The 15530-nt window shown below is 23.7% G+C and overlaps 4 protein-coding genes across 4 annotated transcripts; 2 read left to right on the top strand and 2 right to left on the bottom strand.

The window, feature by feature from the left end:
• Window positions 1-1028: 1028 nt before the first annotated feature.
• LOC134837836 (uncharacterized) lies at window positions 1029-9527 on the bottom strand. The gene is made up of 11 exons (XM_063853227.1): window positions 9327-9527; window positions 9101-9257; window positions 8920-9027; window positions 8677-8845; window positions 8416-8608; window positions 7568-7605; window positions 6785-6924; window positions 2801-2985; window positions 2587-2743; window positions 1489-1955; window positions 1029-1416 (listed from the first exon to the last, which is right to left on the bottom strand). The coding sequence occupies exons 1-11, from the start codon at window positions 9433-9435 to the stop codon at window positions 1292-1294; spliced, it is 1848 nt and encodes a 615-aa protein (XP_063709297.1). The 5' UTR covers window positions 9436-9527; the 3' UTR covers window positions 1029-1291.
• On the top strand, window positions 5622-7410 carry LOC134831652 (alpha-tocopherol transfer protein-like). Its single transcript, XM_063845449.1, has 3 exons — window positions 5622-6088; window positions 6681-7042; window positions 7103-7410. Exons 1-3 carry the CDS (start codon window positions 5706-5708, stop codon window positions 7210-7212), a joined length of 855 nt encoding a protein of 284 aa, XP_063701519.1. The 5' UTR covers window positions 5622-5705; the 3' UTR covers window positions 7213-7410.
• Window positions 9528-11537: 2010 nt separating the features above from the next.
• On the bottom strand, window positions 11538-12841 carry LOC134837835 (uncharacterized). The gene is made up of 3 exons (XM_063853226.1): window positions 12561-12841; window positions 12394-12495; window positions 11538-12060 (listed from the first exon to the last, which is right to left on the bottom strand). The coding sequence occupies exons 1-3, from the start codon at window positions 12839-12841 to the stop codon at window positions 11538-11540; spliced, it is 906 nt and encodes a 301-aa protein (XP_063709296.1).
• A 1085-nt stretch (window positions 12842-13926) lies between these two features.
• On the top strand, window positions 13927-15483 carry LOC134827898 (clavesin-1-like). Its single transcript, XM_063840771.1, has 4 exons — window positions 13927-14217; window positions 14276-14383; window positions 14436-14797; window positions 15292-15483. The coding sequence occupies exons 1-4, from the start codon at window positions 13940-13942 to the stop codon at window positions 15444-15446; spliced, it is 903 nt and encodes a 300-aa protein (XP_063696841.1). The 5' UTR covers window positions 13927-13939; the 3' UTR covers window positions 15447-15483.
• Window positions 15484-15530: the final 47 nt, after the last annotated feature.

The following is a 15530-nucleotide window of genomic DNA, read 5'->3' as shown; positions in this document are numbered from 1 at the left end:
AAAAAAAAAATAATTTCTCATAATTTTCAAGCCAAAGCGTTCAAAAAATTATTTTCTAAAATTTATAATATTTTTTAAATTGCAATAATTTTTTTTCCAAAATTAAAATATTTTATTTTATCACTGTGATACTTTAAGATTAATTTTAAAAAAAATATAAAAATATATTTTCAACGTATAAAAAAAATTAAAAAATTAAAAATTATTTTTCTTTAAAAAAATTAAAATGAAATTTCTATAAATACACACACACACACACGGACGACAAGGAATAATAATTTTTTCAAAAAATTAATAATTATAAACATTTTTTCAACGTTTAAATTTTTCTATTTTTTTTAAGGAATTTTTTTTAATTATTATTTTTTTTTTTAATTTTTTAGCCTTTTATCAAAAATTTTTAATATTTTTGAAATTATGATAATTTTTATTCCAATTATAAATATTATTTTTCTTATCATTTTTATTTATTTTTAAAAAACTAAAAACTGATAAATTAAAATTATTTTTTTTTATAAATTTATTTGAAATTCAGTAATTAAATTTTTTCTATATCAAAATTCTTTTTTTAATTTTCAATTTTTTTAATTTTTTTTTTATTTTTGGTTGGCTTAATTAATTAATTAAATTAACGACTTAATTGAAAATATCATAAATATAATTTTTTATTAATTTTTCCATAATTTTTTGAATTAAAAAATAATAAATTCAAGATTTAAAATGTTCAAGTGTAAAATTGACATTTTTCTCGTGAAATGACAGTAAAATTATTATTTATATGTTAAAGAAAAAAAAACAAGACATTTCATTGTAAAAATAAATTGCGTATATAATGTTGTCGAATGTAATTTTATGACCTACCTCACTTTAAAAAAATATTCTTAAATTAACCTTGATCAAGGATTTTTTTATTTTTTTTTTATAAAATGTCTTTATTACCATTAAATTAATAAAAAAATATTTTTTTTTATGCTAACAAAAGCCTCATTTTAAAAATATTATTTTTTTTTTCATATTTTTTACGAAAAAAAAATAATTTCATTCAATCGCACAACAAGATGAGAGTAAATTCTCTCCCACTTCTCTCTGTTTTTGTGTTACATGTGCAATTATGGAGAAATTATGCGCGACTTGCATGAGTGATCAATCCGGTTTTATTGTTGCCTATGTAAGTGTGTTTTTTGTAAAGAAATATCTCTTGAAGAAATTATTTTTCAGTTTCATTTCGGAGGTCTTGTTGTCGAAACGTCGTAAAAAATCCCAAAAAATCCCGCGAAAAATTATTTTTTTTTTACTTAAACATACTCCACAAATAACCAGTGTTGTTACTTTTCATCAGTTCCGCCAATTCTTTGTGTTTTTCCTCCTCGTCAAATATCAAGTTTTGATGTAAGTGAATGGTTTTATAGTACGCGACTAAAAGTGAAATTAGAGAAAATTTTTACAAGAAAATCGAAAGTTGTGTCATTAATTTTTTTATGAACTTACCATGAAACTGCTCGAGTGACATTGCTTGTCCGTTGTAGTCTTTGGGGAAGCATTCCTGCGGAATATGGGGGAAAACTGTCTCGATGCTTTCGTGTAAATTGAGCATTTCATATAATTCCTGTGACATAAATGGTCGACATAAGGCGACAATTTTGCTTGTACACGGCACGGTGTTGAAAAATTGTAAGCCTTTGATGCGAACAGGCATCGCTCCTTGCAAGTAGTTGAGGAAATGTTTGATTGTGAATATTCCGAGCTTCAAGACGTGACCAAATTTGATGCCTGTCATGTCAAAGGCGATCACAAAACCCTCCGGAGGGCCTTCTTCGTACAGCATGATGTCGACAACGAGACAAAAAAGCTTCAAAGCTTCGGCGAAATTTAATGCGGCGGGATCTGTGTTGTGTAATTTCACGAGAAGTACTTTGTGTTGGTTGTGAGTTAGTTCGGGAAGGACGCAAAATGTGCTGAAAAATACAAAAAAAATATTATTTCAAATTATTTAAAATTTTTAATTAAATTAAATATATTTTTTTTATTTTACATTTTTTTAATGAAAATTATTTAAATATTTTTTAATTAAATATTTAAATATTCAATTTAATTAATTGATTTTTAAAATTTTTTAATTTTTTTTTAATTAAATTATTAAATATTCAATTTTTATTAATTAAATTATGTATTAATTTTTATAATTTAAATTATTTTAAAAAATATTTTTTTAAATTATTAATTTTATTTTTTTTATTTAATTTTTTTTAAATCTTATTAAGAATTTTAATTTTATTAAAAATTAAAAAAAAATTATTAAATAATTTTAAATTAAAAATTTAAATTTAAATTTAATAAAAATTAAAATTAAATTAAATAAAAAAATTAAAATTGAATGTGAAAATGAATTTAATATTTGTTTAATATTTTATTATAATTTTTTTTTTTTTATTTTTTTTAATATTTATATATTTTTTTAAATTAAATATTAAATTAATTTTTTTATTCGATGAATTTTTAATTTTAATAATATTTTTTTATTATTTAAATTTTTAATTTAAATTATTTAATATTTTTTTTCTATCAAATAAAAAATCAAAAACTTACACAATATCATGAGCATTTTGTAATTTTTCCGAGTTCAAATCCAAGTTGTTGAAAAATTCCGTATAATCAGCACGATATTTGTAATAATTTTTTATAGTTTTCTTGGTATTTTCGATATCAAAGTAATTCGAATGCAAAAACAGCACAATTTGATATTCTAAAAATGCATAAAAAATAGAACAACTTGCAATAAATTACAAAATTTCCAGCTTACCTTCTAACGTATCGGGAACATTTGCCTCCGTCAGTAGCCATTGTTCAATTTCGCGCACATCGTCCTTGCGCAATGCCGAGTTTTGCTTGTGATAAATCTCTTCTAACCACTTCATTGCTTGATTTTCAAATGAAAACTGCTGCCCGAGCGCTGAGTTTCCGACCCATTTAACGAGAGATAAACAACTTTTGCACGTTTTTGCATTTAAATGCAAATCATATGCGAAATGCTACTTACGCTTTGAATGAAAACAAGTGGTGTATAATTACTTGAGTAAAATGTAGCTGACTCTAAGTTTAAGTTCAAAGACATCAACACAGGTTGGGGATTTGTTATTAGAGACGTGTGCGTTGCAGCAACTCACGTTTTCATCTGATTTTTCAATAAAAAAAATGAGAGCTTGAAAAGTTACACATGAGAACAAGTCTCGCAATGCATGACAAAATTGCATTACAGTTAATTGATTCAAAAGTAATTAAAAATAGTAACAATGATTGAGATACCGGAAGATCAGGACCTTGTGTACGTTTCAAGCGTTACTTAAGGGTTTTTGTGATGAATGTTAAGAATTTGAGTTGATCGAGACATGTAAAACGGAAAAAAATTCATATAGAAAAAAAATATTTTAAAAATATTGAAATTTATCCGTTAGATGGCGCTTTATTAATTAATTTCACTTGATTTTTTTTAATTATATTTTTTTTAAATACTATTACATAAAAAATTCAAATAAAAATTAAATTTAAATAAAATTAGTTCAAAATTCAAAAAGTTTAATTTTTTTTCAAAATCAGAAAAAAATTCTATTAAGATAAAAAATGACGTTAGATGGCGTTGTAAATAAAATTCGTTAAATTTCATTAGAAAGAAGGCTAAAAAATTTGAAATGATTTTATTTTAAAAAATTTTCTAAAAAAAAAAAAAATTATAGAAGTTGAAAGCTTAAGTGTCAAAAATATTTATATATTTTTTAATTTTTTTTAAATATTAAGATTATTTTAATAATTAATTAATTAAAAATTAAATTAAAGAAATACATTTTGCTTTATTATTTTTTTATTTTTTTTATATTAAAAATTTAATAAATATCAAATTATTTTAATTTGATATTATTATTAATTAATTTAATATCAAAATTTAATCCAATAAAATTAAGTGAACAAAAACAAACGTAAATTCATAAGAAATTTCGAGAAAAATCCATAAAATCAGTTATGCATCAATACAGTTTGGAATTCCTTCTCTTCTTATTTTTTTGGACGATAAAATGCAAATTAATTTTGTGAAACCCAAAAAATACGTAAACAAACGTCATACGTTGAGTCAGAATTAAAGTTCAATTTCACTTTACCAAAAACTGGTTTTAAATTTGTTTGTTTTTGATAACAGAATGTTCTCCAACTTTTTTCTTCTTGTTTTGGTTTTTAGTATCAATTTAACTGTTGATCAAATAACTTTACGAGAATTTTTTTTTAATAATTTTTTTTTCTTTTTTTCATAGGTAATTTTTTTAATTCACTTTTTAGTTAAAAAATATAAAAATATTATAAAAAATTTTAAATAATAAAAAAATAAATTAATTAAAAATTTAAATTAATTTAATTTAAACTAATTTAAAAAAAATTATTTATTTTAGTTTAAACCACTTTTAAGAAAAATAATTAACAAAAAATATATTTTTTCATTTAATTTTTTTTATAAAAAAATATTAATTTAAAATTAAAAGAAATTTTTTTATTTTATTTTTTTTAATTAATTTTATTATTTGAAAAAATAAATAATTAAATTAAAAATAAAATTAATTAAAAATAATTAATTGAAATTTATTTGACTATTTTTAAATTATATTTTTAAACCACTTTTTAGAAAAAAATGTTAAACATTTTTTTTTTGTATTCATTTAAAAATTTTTATTTTTTTTAATTAAAAAAATAAATAAATAAATAATTAAAAAGAAATTAATTTATTTTTTTTTCTTATATCACTTCAAAAAATTAAATAAAATAATATTTTTTTTCATTTAAATTTTTTTTTAATAATTTTAAGTTACAATTATTTAATTTTTGTAAAAAAAATTTTTTTTTTGAATCACTTTAAAAAGTTAAAAATAAATAAAGATTATCAAATAATTGCCAATAAATTACATCTTGACATTACATTAAATTACACTGTGAGAACTTGAAAACCAGTTTAGTTGGATGATGATTCGACGAAACTGCATGAACTTCACGCTAAACGACATATTTACTCACAATTCACGACAATAAAAAGGTTTTCGCTCACCTAAAGCTACAATTACAACTCACTTTATCGTCTCGTTGTTATTGTCGTTTTCATAATTCTGTCGGCAACTCATAAAATGTTGTTACGTAATGTCTGTTTTTAACGACTTTTTGGTTCAATAGCCTTCGAAAGGAGGTTTTTGCGACATTTACCCTTTATGAAGGTTACCATGTCTCCAACTTAGTCTGAAGAAAAAGTTAAGAAAAAGCCATTCAATGCAAATTTACGGCAAATTTAAAGAAAAAAAGAGATTTTCCGTACGGAATGTACTTTGATACACTATAATTAGGGTTTAATTGCGCTACTTAGAGCAAATTAGGCTCATGCAAGTTCATCCATTGCTTCGTTGTCGTTGTAAAATGTTTACACATTTGAACAATCGCTCGAGAGATCATCGCATGTTACTAAAATAAATAAAAAAAAATTAATTCTAAACTTTACAAGTGAACAAACTAAAGAAAAATACTTCACTACAGAAGCAATTTATCACTTCATCGCGATTCAACTGTTTAAATTTTCGTTTCCTGCTATTATTCGCACTGAATATTTACACAAAATCGATAAAATCTCAATAATAACATCCTCATTTTGCTCTTCAGTTAACAGCTCGCTGCGTGCCACGATGGAACGAAACTGGAATCTCGAGGGAGAATTTATGCGAAACCCGGATTTGCGGCTCGAGGATGTTCGTGAGATACAAGAATGGATTCAAACGCAGCCTCATCTCCCTTACGTCTCGGAATTTGAAATTGTTTTGTTCCTGCATTCGAATTATTACGAAATAGAAGCCACAAAGTCGACAATTGAGCATTATTTTACGTGCCGGGCGAATTACAAGGAAATGTTTTCGAATACAGATTTAAATTCGAAAGGATTGTTGCAAGCACATGAAACAGTGACGTTGACAGTTTTGCCGAATCCGACGCCAGAAGGATACAGAATTATTTTTGGAAGGCTGAATAATACGGATCCGTCGAAGTTTCATCTGGCGAGTGTCGTTAAATTGTGAGTTTTTTAATTTTTTATTGATTTTTCGGCAAATTTTGAACTTGAACCTAAAAAATTATTTTAAAAAAATTTTTTATTTATTTTTAATTTAATATTTTTTTTAGCTTTTTTTAAATTTTTAAAAAAAAAAAATTTTTTTTTTAAAAAAAAAGTGATTTTTTTTTAAAAAATTTTTAAAATTAAAAAGTGATTAAACGGGTATTTTAAAAATTTTAATTTTAATTTAAAAATATTTTTAAATTAAATAAATAATTAATTATTAAAATAAATTAAAAAATATTTAAAAAAAAAATAATAATTAAATTTATTTAAATAAAAATATTTTTAATTAAAAAATTAATTAATTAATTAAATTTAAAATTTTGATTCAAAAATTTTTTTTTAAATTAATTTTGAATTATTTATTAAAGATTTTAAAATTAATTAAAAAATTTTTTCTTGATAAAAATTCCTTAAAAAATATTTTTTTTATTAAATTAAAAATAATAATTTAAACTAAATATTTTTTGAGAAATATTTTTATAAATAATAAATTTATTTAATTATCAAAAAAATTAAAAAATAAAATAAAAATAAATTTTCTTACCAGATTCCTCCTCTTCGTCGACGCTCTCCTGCTGGAAGAAGGCACCATCGAAGGTCTCGTGCTCGCATTTGACATGACAGGCGCCCAATTAGGTCACGTTTTCAAACTCGGGCTCTTCACCGTCAAACATGGCTTGCATTACATCCAAGAAGGATTTCCAATTCGCATGCGACAAATTCACTTTTTCAACTTGGTGCCGTTTATCGACAAAATTCTCGCCATTGTGAGGCCTTTCATGAAACAAAGTCTGTGGGAAATTTTATATTTGGATCCCACGATTGAAAATACTTACGAATGTATACCGCCGGATGTGTTTCCAACCGACTATCCAGGAGGCACAGCTTTATCGGTGCGAGAATTGCACGGTAAGAATTTAAAAAAATCTTATTTTTAAGATTTTTCTTATAATTTTTTTTCATTTTTAGAAATTAGTTACAAAAATCTCTTCAAATACCAAAATTATTTCTTCGAGGCGGAACGAAACAAAATCGCAAACGAGTCATTGCGAGATAACAAAAGAAAATGGTGGTTCTAAAAACGGCTATTTGACAGCGGTGACGGATTAAAATAAGACTTTTTAGCCAGTATTCAAATTTTTTGACTTGAGAAAGTCAAAAACTATCGATAGAAATTATTTTTAAGGGAATGAACTGATTTTAGAATAGATTTTTTAAAAAATAAATTGGGACTGCCTATTTTACTTATTTACTTATCAATAGACTTTTATTTGTCTTTTTTTTATCACTTAGCTCCCCCTTCTAATAGATAATAGTTTTTTTCAGTTATCACGGTTGGTAATTTTATCAGTAGCCAATTAATCGCCAAAGACCTTTACTTTGTGAGACTCGTTTTGATTCGTCAGTTCGTTTAGTGCGTTGATCTTTTATTACTTCCTCTCGTCGTGACTTTATTTTATCCCACCAAGATTCTAAAAGAAAATAATTTTAATAATTTTTTTAAAGGTAAATAATAAAATTTATCAAAATATTTAAATTTATTGTAAAATTTAAAAAAAAATGGCAATTTTTAATTTTTCTGCTAAATGATTTTTATAATGATGTCTTAATATTTTTTTTATAAAAATATTTTGAATTAAAAAAAAATTTAGAAAAAAAAATTATATTTAGTAATGTACCTAAATAATTAATTTTTAAGTAAATAAAAAACTAATAAATTAATAAAAAAATCAAATTAAATTATTTTTTTTTTAATTAAATTTTAATTAAATTAATTTTAAAATTTAATTTCGTGTTTCAAAAATATTTTTTTTCCATTTAATGATTTTTCGAAATTTTCTGTAATTTTTTAAAGATTTTAATTAATCAATTTTTATTTTAAATAATTATTTTAATTAAACTAAATTAATTTTTAAAAGCGTTTTAAAAATAAATAAATTAATTAAAAAAAATAAATTTTTCTCAAAAAATTAATTTATAAAGATCAAAAACAAAAAAAAAATTATAAAAAAATGTTTAATTTGATCTACTAAATTTAAATTATTTTTTAAAAAAATTAGAAATTCCATTAAAAAAAAATAAATAAAAAATTAATTTAAAAAAAAAATAAAATTTTGTTTTTTTTTTTTTTCAAAAATAAATTTTTTTTATTTTTTTTTAATAATCGTAAAGTAGGTAAATATTTTTATCATAAAAAATTTTTTAAAATTAATATTTTTTTTAAATTTTTAATAAATTTTCGTTTTTCCCATTAGAACATTTCAACCATAAAAAAAACTTACCATGCAACTCCTCAATTGACGGCGACGTTCCATTCGGAAAATCTTTTGGCCAAATCTCCGCCGGAACTGTTTCATATGCATCCTCTATATTTTTCCGGTACTTCAAAAGACTCATCAATTCCTTTTTCATGAACGGTCGACAAATCGCGATAAGCTTATCAATGAAACTCGGCATATTGATGTGTTCTACCATCTACAAAAAAAAAGTAAATAAACAAAAATCGATTAATTATTTTTTGTAGGTTAATCGCACGAGACAACCTTCAGTCTGATGGGCATGGCTTCTTGAACGTAAGCGAGATATTGTTTCATTCCCATAATGTTCACTTTAAACATATGACCAAAACTCGTTCCCGTCATATCGTACAGGAGCACATATCCGTTGCAGGTACCTTGCTGCGTGATAATCCAGTCCATCATCAAAAGATATCTTTTTTGCACGAGAAAAAAAAAATAAAAAAAAAAATTTTTCAAGGTCACGTGAAAGAAAGAACAATTTCTCACAGCTTTAAGTTGTACATGAAATCACACGCTGCTGGATCCGCATCTTTGAGACGGGCAAAAATGACGCGATATCCCTCCGGAGTGGTTTGAGGAAGACAAGCTAAAGTTCTAAAAAGACAAAAAAAAAATCGAAAGTGACAATGACCTTGTCGCGAGTTCTTGCGTCATTCGTTATGCTTACACAGTATCGTGTGCCTGCTTCATTTCTGCACTTTCGGTATCATTATCGGAAAAAAGTCCTGTGAATTGGGTCCGCATTGTGTAATAATTTTCAGCAGTTTTCTTCGCAGCATCGACATTAAAGTAGTTTGAGTGCAAAAATTGAATCGCTTCAAATTCTAAAAAAAAAAAAAAAATTTTTTTTTTTTCATAAAAAATTATTTTTAAAAATTTTGTGAAAATCTTACCGGAAATCTTGGGTAAATGCGGTTGCGTCGTTCCCCAAGTCAACAATTCCTGAACATCTTCCTTTTTTAATTCGGGATTTTTGCGATATTCTTCCTCGACCGTTGTCATGTTTTGATTTACTTTCAATTTTTGTCGAACAAAGAACACAAAAAACTAACTTCTCGCGATTCGAACTAATCTAAACTAACGTCGACTTTAATTGAGACTAACGCTTCGTTGTTGGTTGCGAACGTCATTGTCTATACACGAATAAAACTGGTATTAAAATATAAACATTTGCGTTTTAAGCGTGTGTTGGGTTATTGGAGAGGTGATAGTGCCAAGAGAGTAGTTAAGAATCATTTCATGGGTGAGTAGCGGCAACGTTTGCGAAAAAAATAATAATGATTAGCAATCGCGATTAATTGTTATTGTTATTGTTTGATGAGGGGTTTTACTTTTATGTAACCAATGATTGCTGAAGAGTTTCATTTTCCGCTTGTGATATTTTGATTGATTTCCGGGTTTGAAGTTTTTAAAGTTTTGTAAGTCATGGGTGACGAGACATAGCGAAGTATTTCAAAATGAGATGGTTGGATCTGATGAAATAGGTCTAAAAATCGATTTTTTATTTTTTTTTTATAAATAAGAGAAATTCAATAATCTAAAATGTTTTCGATTTGCTTCGAATTAATTTTTAAAAATAATGTGAGGAAACATGACAAATGTTGAGCATATAAATATAAGAAAGTTTTCAAGATTTAGTACTTTTTTTTGGTTATTTATTCTTGAAAATAATTAAAATTTCTGTTAAAATAGGTAAAACAGTCAAAATTTTCTTACTATTTAAATTTTTTGATAATTAAAAAAAAATAATTAAACAATAAAAATTAAAAAATATATATTTTATTATTTTAAAACAACTAAAAATATTTTTAAAAAATAATATTTTGTCAAATAATGGTAAAAAAAATTAATAAATATTTTTTTTTAAATTATATAAATTTTTTTAAATTTTTTTTCAAATGAAATTAATTATTTATTTTTTAATTAAAAAATTAATTGATAAAAATTATGAAGAAATTTTATTTTTTTTTTCAAATAATTTTGAAAAAAAAAAAATATTTTTTAAAGATACCCTTCTTGCGTAAAAAGCGTCGTTTGACATATTTTTTTTAACAAAAAAAAAAAAATCAAAAGAAATACGAAATTTAAATTTTGTAATTGAATTTTATATTAAAATGATATCAAATTGGTATTAATTAGGTATGAAATTTTATTTATTTATTTTTTTTATTTGAAATTAATAATATGATACAGATAAAAATTATTAAACATTTTTACTACATAAAAATTTAATATATAAAAATAATAAAAAAAAATAAAATTTCCGTCATTTTTTTTTTGAAATTCAAACTTTGTCTCCGGATGTCAAAATAAAGCGATCGATAGCTTAAATTAATTCTACATATTTAAGTAACAAAATCACTCTGAATTTTTTTTATTTCAAAACTTTATTTTTTTTTTGTATTGAACTTTCTTCAGAAATAATTTAATGTTTATCCAGCTGAACATAATTTTTGCCAAATTTCGATCAACTCTCGGAATTTTCATTTTTCCACGTAATCCTCAAATATCGCCTTGACCGAATTCCAATTATCAATTGAACTGTTGCTGAGCGGTAAATCGATAATGTTTAGTGAAATACAAAAAAAAATAAATAAATAAAAAGTAAATATGATAAAAAAAAAGTAAATAAAAAGTAGATAAAAAAAATTATTAAAATACAAATAAAAAGTTTTTTATGGGTTTGATTTTTTTTTGCATCTTTGGTTGCATTAAAAATTTTTATAATTAATTTCAGATAAAAAAAAAAAATTAAAATATTTTTAGTTACGGAAAATTAAATTAAACGTTAAATAAAAAAAAAGTTAAAAAATTAAATGAATTGTCGAAAAAATAAAAATAACTCTCATAAACTTAACTCAATTAAAAAATCTAAGAACAAATGGGTTCTTAAAACCCGAAAAAGGCAACAAAAAAAATCAAGTTTTAAAAATTGAAATAAACGGTTTAACAAAATTCAGTTAAAATATGGGTTTCCGGGTTACTCTTTATATACAAAATATTAAATTATCATAAAATTTGCATATACGATCTTAACGTTCGATTAAATTTTTATTTTTGGCGACTTATTTTTTAGAATATTTAAAATTTTCTTTGCAAAAACTTCAGTCAAAATCCAATTTCTTAAAGTTTCCTTCAAGCCCAAAAATATCCAGATTCGACTTCATTTTAGCAGGTCTCAATTTTTCATCGACGCGTCGTTGTTTCGCCTCTTCCACAAAGAAATCGCGATGTTGCAACAAATATTTCCTGTATTCCTCGCTCAATTCGCGGGAATTTTTCAGTTGTCCTCCCTCATAATCGCTCGGCAAACACTCGTACGGAATGACTTTTGCTAAACTCTCGACACTGCTGTGCACATGGAGATTATTTGCCAGCTCACTTCGCAATGCGGGTCGTATCATGTTAAGAAGTTTATCCATTATGATGGGAAATTGCGCATTTATGAAGTGAGCATGCTTGATCTTTGTTGGATAAGTTTCCGTCAAATAAACGACAAATTTGTGAATTTCTGTCAAATTCAATGTGGCAAAAGTTGAGAATGTGAATCCTTTCATATCGATGAGGTAGATAAAGCCTTCTGTGATGTCGTCAGCGAAACATTCGAGATCGCCGCAAATGTTTGAGCTAAAAGGTAAAAAAATATTTTAAATTAAATTTATCATTTTAAATTAATTTTTTAATTTTTAATTTTATTTTATTAAAATTAAAATAAAAAAATTAAATTAATTAAATAAAAATAAATTAAATTATATTAAAATTAAATTATTTAATTAAATTAAAAAATATTTTTTTAAGTAATTCAAATTCATTTTTAATTAATTAATTAATTAATTAATTTGTAAATAAAAAAATAATTAAAAATTAATTTCTTTGATTTAAAATTTTAAAATTAAATTTTAATTATTTAACTTAAGTTAAATTAAATTTAATTAAAATTTTTAAATTAATAAAACTTACAGTTTCAGGTACAAACGCTGAGTAAATCTTTGGGAGTCAAAAATGTTCATGTAGATAATTGAATGTCCATCGGGTGTTTCTTTCGGAAGCTTCATTTGAGTCCTGTAAGTATTTTTTCCTTAAATTATTAAAAAAAAACTTAATAATTTTTAATTAATTTTTCTTACATAACTTCACTAATGTACTCTATTTCCTCGGTATCTGGATCCCGATTTCCAAAATATTGCGGAAATTTGGTGCGAAACGTATAAAAATTGTCAATTCGTGTCTTTGCCGCCTCCACGCTAAATTCCGCGGCATGCAGAAAGCGAAAAATCTCATAATCTGTCAACTTCGGTAAATGCGGGCACTTTTTCAGCCAAATCTGAATGTTTTGAATGTCATTTTGATCGAAATCGGGAAAGCGTTTTGACATCAAAGCAACATCTAGTTTTCGTATGATATCCATTTTTGCAAAAAAATAAAAAAAAATCGCAAATGTTCGTTCTTTGATGAGTTAACAACGACTAACATGTGTCGCCAAAAAATATTTGCAGACAAAGGAGAAAAAATATCTTGAATGCGAGAAATTCGTTAGAAATCAGTGCCGTAGATAAAGGGATTTTTTTTTTTTTGGAAAAGGTGAGATAATGATTTTTTTTTATAATTTTTTGAGCTTAAATAACTAAAATTTTTAATAATTAAATTTTTATTAAAAAAAATAAAAAAAAACAAATAAAATAAAATTAAATTAATAAAATAAAAAATAAATTAAAATAAAAATAAATAATTTTTAAAAAAATATTTTAGAATGACAAACCAACAAAAATTTGAAAAAAAAATTAAAAAAATAATATATTTAAAAAAATACAAAAAAAATATAAAATATTTAAAATACTATGAATATTTTTAAATATCTGTACCCCTCTGGTATTACGGGTCTGATAGAATCTTTAAAATTTTATTTTGCATAGTTATAGCAAGTAAAACAGGTTATTTTTTTATTTTTGAAAAAATCGCTAAAATATCGATGTTGCCATTTTTTATTGCTAATATTACATCATTTTAATTTCAATTTGTTTAGTTCTATAGTTCCTATGTAAAATTTTAAGAATTTTTATTAAAGTAAAATTTTTCACCTTTTGCAGAAAGAACGAGAAATGATAAAAAATTAAACAATTTAATATCCATCGCAAAAAATCAAGGAAATAAAAATGTCAAAAAATTACATTTTAAACGGATGGAACAAACTGACAAATGCTTTAAAAACTTAAAATTTGGAGTATTTTAAACAGTATTTTTTTATGATTCCAGAGAAAAAACAACTTTCATATAACTGTAATTCCTTCAAATGATTATTGACCAAGTTAAAATCAAAAAATTATCATATTGATAACTTTTGATTACATTTTGATTGCAATTTAAGCACGCTTAAGAACTTTTTAATTAGTGTACATTTTGTTCAAATGAGCTCGAATTGCATCAGTTTTTATCTCAGTATTACTTGGTCCGCTAAACGTTTCACATCTTTTTATAAAAAAAAGCAAAAAAAATTCAAGAAATAAAAATGAAGCTAAAATTAATTCCAATGCAGGAACTTTACAAAAAAATTCCCGAATTAAAGGAATCCGACGTCGCCACGATCCGCGATTGGATGTCAAAGCAACCTCACTTGCCCGAGTTGACGGATCAGGAAATTGCGAATTTTCTTCATGCGCGATATTTTAGCATCGAAGCCACGAAAAAGCTCATTGAAAGTAATTTAACGATCAGAACTCATGCAAAAGATCTTTTCGAAAATAAGGATTTTATGGGAGATGACATTCAAATGATCAAGGATGTAATGTAAGTTTTAATTTTTTTTAATTTATGGATTTTTTTTTATATTTTTTGTTTTTTTTAGTGTCGGATTTCCGCTCCCGAAATTGACTCCTGAAGGATATACGGTAATTTTTTGGAAAATTATTGATTCAGATGTATCCAAATACAGCTTGAAATCCATCACTCGGTTGTAAGTCATTGAAATTTTTATTAAAATAATTTTAAAAAATATTTTTTGGCAGGTCTTACTACCCGCACGTCGCTGAAATGTTAGAAAAAGGCCCGACAAATGGGTATGTTATTTTAATCGACATGGATGGATATTCGTTCAAGCATCTTTTGCGCTTGAATCCGACAATTGTGCATCAAACGACGCTTTTTACGCAAGAAGGGTTTCAAGTGCGGTTGAAAGGCATAATTTTCTTCAATGGAGTTGCTTTTATGGATAAAGTTGCTGCAATAATTAAACCATTTTTAACGAAAGAATATGAGGAACTATTTAAAGTGTATTCAAAAGTAGAGGATTTGGCGGAATTTATGCCGTTGGAAATGTTGCCATGTGACTATAAGGGCGGAAAAGAAGATACCATGATGAATTTATGGAGTAAGATTTTTTTTTCTATAAAAAAAATTATTTTAAATTTAATTAATTTTTTAATTTTAATTTAATTTAATTTTATTTATTTTTTAATTAAATGAAATTCTAATTTTTTTTGTTTAATTTAATTTTTTTTAAATTCATTTTTTTAAAATTAAATAATTCGAATAAAATTTAATAAAATTTAAAAAATTTTTTAAAATTAAATAAAATTTTTAAAAATTATTTAATTTTATTTTTAATTAATTTAATTTAATTTAATTTTTATTAAAAAAATAATTTAATTTTTTGAAAAAAATAAAAAAAATAATTTAATTTTTTGAAAAAAATAAAAAAAATAATTTATTTTTTTTTTAATTTTCAATTATATTTTTATTTAATTTTAAAATTTAGGCATTGTTTTAATTTTCAAAAAATTAAATTAATTTCTATTTAAAATAAATTAAATTCAAAATTAAAATAAATTTTCATCAAAAAAATATTTTTTTTTTTCATTTCAGGAAAATATTTAAAATATTTGGAGGAACGAAGAGACTTCTTTTTGGAGGAATCAAAAACGAGAAAAGTAAATGAAAATCTTCGACAAGGCAAAAGTATTTTATCCAATCAATTATTTGGCATGGAAGGAAGTTTCAAAAAATTACAAATCGATTAAAATGTTACATAAAATAATCATCACGAAGGGCAATTAATTATTCAGTATAATTTAATCGTGCGAACAAAACGTGAGAAATCTTCA

The sequence above is a fragment of the Culicoides brevitarsis genome, chromosome 1, assembly GCF_036172545.1.
Source record: "Culicoides brevitarsis isolate CSIRO-B50_1 chromosome 1, AGI_CSIRO_Cbre_v1, whole genome shotgun sequence".
NCBI classification, from domain to species: domain Eukaryota; kingdom Metazoa; phylum Arthropoda; class Insecta; order Diptera; family Ceratopogonidae; genus Culicoides; species Culicoides brevitarsis.
This window is presented reverse-complemented; position numbering and strand designations above follow the sequence as displayed.

Excerpts from the sequence above, each read along its gene's own strand:
- LOC134831652 (XM_063845449.1), top strand. The coding sequence starts at position 5,706 with ATGGAACGAAACTGGAATCTCGAGGGAGAATTTATGCGAAACCCGGAT. Across the intron at positions 6,089-6,680 it reads CTGGCGAGTGTCGTTAAATT|ATTCCTCCTCTTCGTCGACG; the intron begins GTGAGTTTTTTA and ends TTTTCTTACCAG. Across the intron at positions 7,043-7,102 it reads ATCGGTGCGAGAATTGCACG|AAATTAGTTACAAAAATCTC; the intron begins GTAAGAATTTAA and ends TTTCATTTTTAG.
- LOC134837836 (XM_063853227.1), bottom strand. The coding sequence starts at position 9,435 with ATGACAACGGTCGAGGAAGAATATCGCAAAAATCCCGAATTAAAAAAG. Across the intron at positions 6,925-7,567 it reads TAAAGTCACGACGAGAGGAA|ACTTTGTTTCATGAAAGGCC; the intron begins GTAATAAAAGAT and ends AATTTCCCACAG. Across the intron at positions 1,956-2,586 it reads CAAAATGCTCATGATATTGT|CACATTTTGCGTCCTTCCCG; the intron begins GTAAGTTTTTGA and ends TGTATTTTTCAG.
- LOC134837835 (XM_063853226.1), bottom strand. The coding sequence starts at position 12,841 with ATGGATATCATACGAAAACTAGATGTTGCTTTGATGTCAAAACGCTTT. Across the intron at positions 12,496-12,560 it reads GAGTACATTAGTGAAGTTAT|GACTCAAATGAAGCTTCCGA; the intron begins GTAAGAAAAATT and ends AAATACTTACAG. Across the intron at positions 12,061-12,393 it reads CAGCGTTTGTACCTGAAACT|CTCAAACATTTGCGGCGATC; the intron begins GTAAGTTTTATT and ends TTTACCTTTTAG.
- LOC134827898 (XM_063840771.1), top strand. The coding sequence starts at position 13,940 with ATGAAGCTAAAATTAATTCCAATGCAGGAACTTTACAAAAAAATTCCC. Across the intron at positions 14,384-14,435 it reads TTGAAATCCATCACTCGGTT|GTCTTACTACCCGCACGTCG; the intron begins GTAAGTCATTGA and ends ATTTTTTGGCAG. Across the intron at positions 14,798-15,291 it reads TACCATGATGAATTTATGGA|GAAAATATTTAAAATATTTG; the intron begins GTAAGATTTTTT and ends TTTTCATTTCAG.